This window comes from Acanthisitta chloris, unplaced genomic scaffold (assembly GCF_000695815.1).
Source record: "Acanthisitta chloris isolate BGI_N310 unplaced genomic scaffold, ASM69581v1 scaffold28496, whole genome shotgun sequence".
NCBI lineage: Eukaryota > Metazoa > Chordata > Aves > Passeriformes > Acanthisittidae > Acanthisitta > Acanthisitta chloris.
The window spans coordinates 10,689-20,953 of record NW_008680198.1 but is presented as its reverse complement, the minus strand read 5'-3'; the positions used below and the strand labels follow the sequence as shown (position 1 = coordinate 20,953).

The following is a 10,265-nucleotide window of genomic DNA, read 5'->3' as shown; positions in this document are numbered from 1 at the left end:
TACCCTTCACCCCAGGACATGTAAAAGAAAGGTGTATTCCTGTTTGTGAAGAGACCTCAGTGCTGAGAAGTCTTAGAAAAATGGGAATTTTATCGTTTAAATTGTTTATTAAGCTTGTTCCCTCAGCGTGCAAAAACTCACAGATAAAATAAAGCAGCATTGTCCTCTTTACTTCCATCTCCACCTTGCTGCACGAGATTTTTTAACATCCTGCTCCAAACGCAAAAGCACAGTGCAGGCTTCATCTGCAGCAGGAGGTAGACTCTTCAGAAATCCCAAAGGGTCAAACAGGATTTTAGTCTCTTTAGTAGCTGCCTTTGCTTACCTTTGTGTTAGCCACCTGAGACCTCAAAGTAGAGTTTGATTGAGGTAGAAGACTGATGGTCTTCAGTCTTGCTGTTCAGCCTTTCTGCTCTGTACCACTGAGTTCAGGAGATGCCAGGCTGGAATATGTTAGACTGTCTGTGCCCTGTCAGTACCCACTGCCCAGTGTGCAAACAGAGATACTCCACACCAAACAGACCCTGCTTCGGAACGTGTCCTGGTATTTGAGGTCCAGTTTATTTTTTCACTAAGAGCCAAAGAATTTTTCCGGTGTCTCAAAGGAAAGGTGATACCTTTGTCAGGAAACTGGAGTTCCATACAGTTTCCATTATTTCTTTCTCTGGGTTATGGTGCTTAGTGTGCAGAATATGTGAGTGTTTGGTCTGTTTGTCAGGTCATAGGAGTCATCTGAGGCTTGTAATCATCACTGGAACAATATAACCCTTTGGTCTTTACAGCCTGTGGAGGTTTCTGTATGTGGCTCATTTGAGGCTACTGCAAAGTGGCAAATCATACCCTATTAAATGACTTACTTATTGTGGCTTAATAAAAACAGATGAGACAAATTGGCTCTTGCTTGATCAATAGTTTCACTATTTATAGCAGTTGTTCCTTACTAGATGATGACTATTCAGCAGATTCGGTTCTATTTTAAATCTTTGAATCTGTTTCTGTTTTACACAAAGACTGAAGTGAGGAATTGCTTAGCTCCTGGACACTTGGCAACCTGTGAGTGTGATTGAGCATGCCAGAGGGCTGTGACAGCAGCAGAGCTATTTCATGTGTGTACATCAGTATCTGTCATCTGTTGCTGATAATATTGTTGCTGCAAAACCTCTGCTGCTCATAGACTCACTGGAAAAATCCAGCTTTCAACAAGTGTTTTGTCCTGCTTTCAACAAAGCCTAGGACTTCTGACAGCCATTTGTTGGGGCTGTACTGTTTTAAGGAAAACCGAAACACTTTGGTCTTCTTGGATGTCTGTCCTGTCTGTAATCAGGCTACATTTGAGTGCCATTATTTATCAAGCAGAAATTAATATTTTTCATCAAGTATCTGGTGATAACCTTCCCAGTCAATCCTAATATGTAGTATGAAGCTAATTTACCTCAGATCAGTTATGCTTGAACCTGGCCACCTAAGTTCTGAGGCTGTGTCACTGTGGAGTGTCATCTCTTGTGAAAACCTTTCTCCACTGCAGCACCTGTGTATGGACTCAGACAGGATGAGCACAGGACTAGAAAACCAAGAACAGTTTTTGAAAACAGTTTGATTTTAAGCAAGGGAGGCTAACCACAGCACACCTCTTAGTGTCAAAATACAAAAAACAGGGCAGGGCTTCAGTTTGTAGCAGTCTGTGGTTTCCCTGGGCCCTGGTAGCAAGATGTTCCCCTTTACTTCAGCTCGCTAAGCTTCTTGGGAGGTCTGTAAGCAAGGCCTCAACTTGTAGGGAAGGCTGAACCTTTTAAATTCTGTTGAAATGACTTCTTAGCAGAGCAGGGAGGAAGTTTCAAGATGAGAACCAACAGACAGGAGGCATGTGGCAGAGCTGTTCGTCTTGAACTTACGAGAGAGACCTCCTCATGTTACTGAGACATGCAATCCTTGCACTGGAGCATTTAGCAGGGATTGCTCACAGGAACTCCAGTGATATCTGACACTTCTGCACTGCAGTCTCTGAAGACTGTAAACTCTCTCCTGTGGGAGGCTGCTGTGTCTTAGGAATTAGTATTGCAATGTTTTGGCACAGGGTTTTGAAAGATTTTCCCCTTCCATTTTATCATGCATGTTACTGACTTCAGAGATAGCCCAGATGAAAGTCCATGTATCTGTTCCTAAGGATGAACAGACTTAATAGTTCCTGTCTGTTGGACAGGAATGGTTAAAGAATAACCAATGCAATGAAACATATTAGTTCTTTCTAAAAGCAGGTTTACAAAGTGAAATGTTGACATTCTTCATCGATTAGATGATTAGATAAGCCAAAATTTTAAGGACCTCCTTCTGCTGGAGGAGTATCTGGAACTGTACAATAGGAATAGGAGCATCATGAACTCTGCATGAAAAGAGGGTAAGAAGACTGTTCTTACCCAGTAAGAAGGCCAGGACATGATGAATAATGAAATGGTGAAGGGAGATAACCAAGTGTCTAAGTTCATATAGTAATTCTGAGTGGTCTGATTCTTTAGAGAATTCCTTTCTGGACTTTGGGACCTAAGCAATTCCTTTATTTTAAAACATAGTTACAGTATTGATATATTAGAGCAAATAACTGAAGCCTCTACACATGAAGGCATAGGATGAGCTGGTCTAATCTAACTGCTCACCTCTGCTGGGTGAGCTCTGGCACTTGCTCATGCATCCCCTGACCCCATCCCTCTCACTCATGGGGGGAAGAATTGAAGGTGGGGTGTTGGGCTTCTGCTGGGATGAGGAATTGATCTGGTTTATGGATGGCTCAGCCAGGCACTGCAGCTGCTGCAAGGGGAACCCTGTCCTTGGAGTGCAGGAATAAAGGGAAGTGGAAGAGCTTGGTCTTTCTGTAGTGAGCTGTTGATACCATCTCAGAATTTTGTTGGACTTAGTCACCTTTTCCAGGGAATGTACTAGAGCTGATTTTCTCTGCCCACAGCATCCTTCTAAACGGAGTCAGTTTACATGGGTTCAGAGGGAGGTACTGAGTCTGTGGGGGAGATTGGTCTGTGAAAACCACAGCTGACTCAGGAAACCATGTGATCTTACCATAGTTGGAGTCTGGGGAGGTGTTGAATGAGGAGTTATTTAGTATAGGCTTTTTCTGTTTTCTCTCTTCTTTTAGGCACTTACTAATGACCACCTTCAGCCCTCCACCCACAGCTACTGGAGAAATTACGTGCAAATAGTTCCTCTTGCCATTTTCTATATGTCATGCCAGCAGTGGATTGTGTACTGTGCACAGCAGCATTTTTTTGCATCCAGTTTAGCTTATTAAGTCAAGCACAGCTTGTTGTTTGGATTGATATTTATTTTCGTTTCAGGTTCCTTTGGGCTGTAGACTTCCTTGCTGTCAGAATGTGGTTAAATAGACACAGGGTCACAGCTTCATTAGCTAAAAATAGAAAGAAATAAAATCTCATCAGGATGGGGGTTTAGGGTTTTTGGTTGGTTTGGGTTTAGGGGATTTGGGAGGGGGCTTTGTTGTTTTGTTTGTTTTGTTTTAAAAACCCTTTAGTGTCTGATGCCATGCCTGCAGCATATTGAGGATTTGAGGACCTGGAGAATAAGAATCTTTTCAGATAATGAAAATGAGCACAGTTGCAAAGTCTTTACCTTTGTGTGTTTTCAGTGTAGAAGTGTTAAATATTTCTAAAGGGAAAGCAATTTTGTGTGTTTGCTGAAAACAAAACCTGAAGCACTGGAAAAATTACTCATATATATGACTGCAGATCGGTATTGAAACAGGAAATGCAGAGGGTCAGAACATAAATGTTTGGAAAAGGGCTGACAAATACAACCAAGCTCCTCCCCACCCCAGAAGAGACACCTCCTCCTCCAAAAAGATTGAGGCATTATTTATACAAGGCTGTGTCACTAGGAATAAAGAACTGACAAATGTTCAGAGATGTGAGTGAAGTTTCGTGATGTGAATCAACTTGGAGAAAGGTTTTAGTGCATCTAGACTGAATAAAAACTGAAACCAATCCCCCCACACAAAGACTGAATAAAAACTGAAACCAATCCCCACACACAAAGAAACCAACCAACCAAAAAAAAAAAACATGGAAAAATTCTGACATCTGCTTAACTTTAGGACTCCATTGAGGATATTACAGTAAATTTAGTGTTACATTTAGCAGCACTTGTGAACCGAATTTTGTTGCTAAGCTCGATAGCACATGAAACTGTCTCATATTAGTAAAAATCAGTTCTTTCAAATCACTCACTGTGACTGCCTTGGAGAGGAGAAGCATTTTTTTTATGTCCTAATTATGTCAGTCATTTGGTTTTAACATTTAGGGTTAAATGGAAAAGAGGCAGTTTCTGAAGGAAAACCTGGAGTAGACAAGAGAACTTGAAACAACATATTGACACCTGCAGTAAATGATTTAATTTGAAAGAAGAAACCAGATAATGATCTAAGAAGTACAAGGGCACAGGGTTCTAATGATGGGACCAGAATTTAGTAGAATAACGGAAAAATATCCCTCTATTTTTAGTTCTTACCCTGTCTGCAAACAGCTGCAGGTGTCTGCGGTGTTGGTACTTTGATCCAGTTTAAATCAATTTAGTATCTCTTTGTGCACGAGCTCGTAGAGAAAGAATGAAGAACACAGATTATAAATCATGGAAGTTTCATTTTCAGCCACCTGTTTAACTGGAAAATAATAAGTCCAATAACCTAATGGTCAGTATTATTTTTACAGCTTAAGGTGATGAAGTTTCAGGATGAGTTAGAGTCTGGGAAAAGACCCAAGAAACCAGGCCAGAGTTTTCAGGAACAGGTTGAACACTATAGAGACAAGCTGCTCCAGAGGGTAAGAACTGCTCTTTATGTTTGGCTCTGATTCTGTGACAGGCTTTTATTGAGTTTGTCAAATGTAAGGTGGCATTAAGTGTCACAACACATGGTTCTTGTTAAAATATTACTGTAATGTCAAACTGCATGTTTAAGTCCAAGTGCTTTCTGCAGAATGCCTGGGATCTCCCTGTTTAATCAGAATGCTGCACAGTTTGGTACCACAGAGTGTACTGAAACCTTAAAGGGATCACTTCTGGATCTACTGCATGAAGCAAACTGTTAGGTGTGGGAAAGGGAGAGCTCTCAGCTGAAGGTGTTCATCAGACTTTTGGTCTTGGTAATTATCTGTTGTGATAAAGGCTTCTCAAGGAAGAGAAAGAATAGTATTCAGCAACACTCCTGATCCTCCAATGTCTAAGTTTCCTGGATAATTCCAGCTCATGCATTCACCCAAATTTGACTAATTGTGTACCACTCTAATTTTTAGTAGTCCTCTCTGGATTCTGAGGTCAGAGTGGCTTTAAATATCAGTGTCATGTATGTAGTATCATGTGATCTCAAGTCTTTGAAACACAACAGAAGAACATATAACCTCGTTGTGCAATGTGATTAGTGAGAGAGGGTAAGTGACAGTTGCTTTTCTAATCTGGTTTCGCAGCCTGACAGATCAGAGATAAAATTAGGTACCCGTGCACTTTCTTGGAAGCTAATTACAAATCAGGAGTTTCAACCAGGTGTTTGTCTGTCACTTGTGCTTTGCATTGTTTGGTGCTCAATATCTGACTAATTCACTAAAGTAATTCTGCACAGTACCTTGAAGAAAGACACTTGTAAAAATCAGGCAAGCTGAGTCCTGAAGGAAGTGTACACATTGGAGGATGATGTTAGCAGTTAAGACTCTAATTTTTATAAGTAACTTTCCCTATAAATGTAATTGTATCCTAAAACTTCCTCAGGGTTTTCTGCAGAAGAATTGATTTGCACAGTAAGCACAGAATGTTTAGTGAGACAATAACTTATTCAAACAGAAATTGTAATCCTGATAAATTTTTAGATGCCAGCTGGCAATGTTTTAGGTTTTTAATACTTACCTCTTTCAATGATGAAAGTAATAGATAGTTAAGAAATATTTAATTATAACAGTTCTCTAAAACAATAATAGCCCTGTTGTGAAGGGAGTAACTTTATCTTTTGCTTTAATGTTAGTAAAAATGTAATACTGGTTCTGATTACATTTCCCATGAACTTGATGGTTGGTCATTGGGTTTTGTCTAATTTATAGTAAGTTTTCCAAGAGTGAATTGCCTTGTAGGATTGGGAACTCAGAGCTATTTAGAATTTATTTATGCTTGTATCAGGATGAAATAGTTACGGTCTCAAACCAGCTAGGCACATCAGAAGAGCCCAGTGATTTTAGTTGTAGCTAACAGGAGTGTGCAATAGTAGGGATAATGCTAAGGGACACTTCAAAATTTTACTTTTGAGTCTTCCATGTAAAGAGAATGTGAGAATACATCAGCACATCTGTCCTGCTATTTGCTGCACTTGGGTTATCTGCCCTCTGTCTACTGGTTTTGTTTCTTTTTTTCCCCTCCCCCCTTTCTTTCATTTAGCTAAATCAACCCTTCTTTATCTTCTTGATGGGGCATGCAGGGAATATCTGTTCATTTTTTGGCATGGAAGGAATATTTTTGATGTCAGTACTGAAAATCACATCTCTTGGTCTCTGCTCAGAGTTGCTGAAGGTTCAGGATTGTTTTTGTGTAATTAATCTTCTATTTGACAGACTAGGTGTGCTCACGGTACATGTTTTCTTTCAAAATGTTTTTGACAGAGTAGATGTTATTGCAGAACCTTGTTTGTATTTTTGCTTTGTCTTTAAATATCTTGTAATTATGAGATTATCTCAATTTCAGTCTGGATTAACGAGGGCGAATGCATATGTTTTAAGTGGGAAGAGATCTGGATTAACGAGGGCGAATGCATATGCTTTAAATGGGAAGAGGTTCCTGGTGTTCTTTCATGTTTAATTTAGTCTGACCATTAGTTCAGACCAAGTGCTGTGTTCCATCAGTGCTTTTATGCCGTTTGTGACTAGCTTGATTGTCTTTGATAATTAGTCATACCTCCTCTGAAATCATGAATGCTTTTGATAATTTAGGAAAAGGAAAAAGAGATGGAAAGAGAACGGGACAGAGACAAAAAGGACAAGGAAAAGTCTGACACCAGGTCCAAAGATAAGAAGGAAAAGGAGGAATGTACACCAACACGAAAAGAGAGGTATGGCTTTCCTTGGAGTAAAATGGATGGGAGGAAAAACCTCAGGGTCACCTTGTATGCAGTGACAGCCTTGCAATTACCTTGTATCTCACATCTTACTTGAAAGGAAAACACAGAATCACCCGAACAAAAAACCCACCCACCAACAAAATCCACACTTGGGCTATTAAAACATGCTTCCAGATTTTAAAGGAATTGTCCCTTTTTATTCTGCCCCGTGTGAGGTGCTGTACCCTTTGGAACAGAATCCACTTTTTGCTCATTTATGCCCTGAGGAAACGTGGTCAGGGGGTGACTCGTTGAAAACAGGGTCTGTTAACTCTCTTGTAGCAGTGATTTGCCTCAGAGCATCAGTCAAGAAACTCTACTGAGGACATACCACAAATGATCTGTGGTAGTTTAAATGTTACTCACCTCATAGTGAAAATCCTTCTGGAAATCTGGTTTTAGTGTAGTTGATTGTACACTCTGATCTTCTAATGCTTGTATAGCCAAACTCTGCCCTGGCTTTAAGTGTAGGGAGGGGAAAATGCCTCACTTCTCAGGAAGCTATGGCAGAATGTTTTTACATTGTGAGATGACTCAGGTCCTGAATTTTTTTCAACCAGAGAAAATCTGTTGCACATGCTTTTTATTTTTTTAAATAATGATAAATGCTGACTGCATCCAGTGACTTCAAAGGGTCTAATGTTACATTGGCAAAAGAAAATAGCTACAGAAGGGAATAATTTCTTAATATGCATTTTCACTTGTGTGTGTGTGGACATGCCTGTTCCTGCTCTCTTTGCAAAGGAAAAGAAGGCACAGTGCTTCCCCCAGCCCCTCGCGCAGCAGCGGCAGCAGGAGAGCCAAGTCTCCCTCGCCCAAATCCGAGCGCTCCGAGCGCTCCGAGCGCTCCCACAAGGAGAGCTCACGTTCCCGGTCGTCACACAAAGATTCCCCCCGAGATGTCAGTAAAAAAGGCAAAAGGTAAGCTGGTATCTTCTCTATTTCTGGAAGTGCATGGGTGTGTTGGGGTTGGCTTTGGTGTGTGCCTGTTTTTCAGCAGAGCCCGTTGGGTACACGAGTCCTTTCTCTCATAGTGCACTGTCCTCCGTGTTCCTCAGTGGTGTCTTTGGACATTGGGGGCTGAAGTGTTTACAGCCTCCATAGCCCAACACTCCTTACTCCGTTTTTTGTTTGCATTTACTTATAGTGCTTATAAATGCTGCTTTAATCCAGAGTACCTTGCTGCTTTCTTAGCTTTTGATTTTCAAGGGACAAATCTTCTGTAGCCCTTCTGAAATTTCTTTAGCTCTTCTCTAGAACCTCTAAGATTACAGTGAGCCTGCAGGCTCTCCCTGGTGATTAGCTTCCATGAAGCTCCTCTCTCCCATAGGTTGTTTTTTTAAATGAAAAAAGAAATCGAGATACAGTTCAGTTTTGTTTCTGAACTAGGTATTTCCTAATCTCTAGTCTGACACAAATATTTGTCTCCAGTTAATGTTAAACTTGAGGTGAAATGTTACTGTTGTGTTGATGCTGCTGTAACAGGAAACTCAAAAGTTCAGCTCCACTTCTTTTAGAGGTGTGGAATATCTTATTGATATAAAACTCCTCAGTCATGCTGAGGAAAATTCCTGTGATGCTGTTGAGAAAATTACAGTGCATGTTCACAAGAAGCAGATTTTTGTGCTTACCTAAGTAAGGATTTCAAATAGAAGTAGAAAAGTATTTGAATTACTTTTTTTTACAGCTAATACGATGGTGATTCACTTTTGATTGCATTAGATCAGTGTATTAGGTGTGGGTTAGGTCACAGTAGGTTTATCCAGTGTCCATTCTTTTTTGGTGGGGTTATGTCACAAACTGAACAGGTTTGATGAGAATCAGAAGTCTTTCACTGTAACACAGTTTTGCATAAGGTTTCATCTATTTGTGAACACAGGCTGCAGTGCATACAGGAGCCAAAGGTGGTTGAGGCATACGTGGGAGGCTGTGAATTCCTGATGTTGATTTAAGGACATGAGTTGGTGTTATTTTTCTTGTGGGTTCTAAGCACTGAAGTTAAGCCCAAAATACTATAAAAACCTTATAATGCAAAAGCTGCCTTTTTCTCAAAAGTTAAGGTATTGTCCTGTTACTTCCCCTTAGTAGGGAAAACTATTTTCTGCCTTGTTTGGCTCCATAAATGAGTGCCAGATGACTGCAGGCAAAGGTCTGTTATTAATTAGCATTTAACATAAGACTTTGCTTTTGTTGCAGGTCACCATCTGGTTCCAGGACACCCAAAAGATCAAGAAGATCACGATCCAGATCCCCTAAAAAGTCAGGGAAAAAATCCAGGTCCCAGTCCCGTTCTCCTCACAGATCTCACAAGAAGTCAAAGAAGAGCAAACACTGACAATGTTAATATTTTTTATGATGCTGTCACTTACTGGAAATGCGGTTTTGTTTTTGTGCCTGAACAGTCTGTTAAAAAACAAAGAAGCATTCCTGATGATTTTTGTGAATGCACGTGTATTCTCATGAGTATCAGCATCTGTAGACCTGTCATTGTTTTATATTGTACAAAATATCCTCATTGTGACTATTTCCCAAAACAAACATTTTTGTGTTTAGAAGTTTCATCAGAACTGTGTGTAACTGATCTGCTGGCAGTAGTGATATTTTGTTTTAGAATGTTGTGACATAGGAGAAATAACTCAAACGTTCCCCCTTTTTGTAGCTTTGACAATTTGAATTAGATTTCAAATAAAATCTGAACAGAAAACGACGCCGTTGTTTTTTTGCCCCATGGTGATACAGACCTGGGAGGGAATGCACAGTTTGTTTGGAAGTGCTGTGTATTTCAGACAGCCTTTCTGCTTGGATCTCTGGCTGTGGTGACAGTTCTGTTCCTGTTTTTGCTGCTGGGACTATCCAGATAGAAGCACCTCCTGAGTCCAGTGGATGGGATTGTGCTGTAAGAGCAGTTAGCAGTCTGGTACCTACCCTGAGAAGCTTTCCCAAGACCTCTTGGCTTCCTGGTTGTGCACTTTGGCTGCAGGGAGTGTTGGTGCCAGCAGGGCAGTGTTTCTGGGTGAAGCAAGGTCTCTGCAGACACACCAGGTGTGTGCACAGAGCTGCTGGCTCAGTGACCAGCTGTGTCGTGGCACACATGGGGAACAGTGAGCCTGAGGCT

General features: G+C 40.7%; 1 protein-coding gene across 1 annotated transcript in view; it reads left to right on the top strand.

Moving 5' to 3' along the window:
• The window catches only part of U2SURP (U2 snRNP-associated SURP domain containing), a gene marked incomplete at its 5' end in the record, with an annotated part of 28,998 nt that extends 19,141 nt beyond the window's left edge, over window positions 1–9,857 (top strand). Inside the window, 4 exons of the mRNA XM_009077639.1 lie at window positions 4,728–4,838; window positions 6,984–7,102; window positions 7,895–8,071; window positions 9,347–9,857. Coding sequence (XP_009075887.1) covers window positions 4,728–4,838; window positions 6,984–7,102; window positions 7,895–8,071; window positions 9,347–9,485 — 546 coding nt within the window. The remainder of the gene's footprint in view (window positions 1–4,727; window positions 4,839–6,983; window positions 7,103–7,894; window positions 8,072–9,346) is intronic.
• Between the last annotated feature and the right edge of the window lie 408 nt (window positions 9,858–10,265).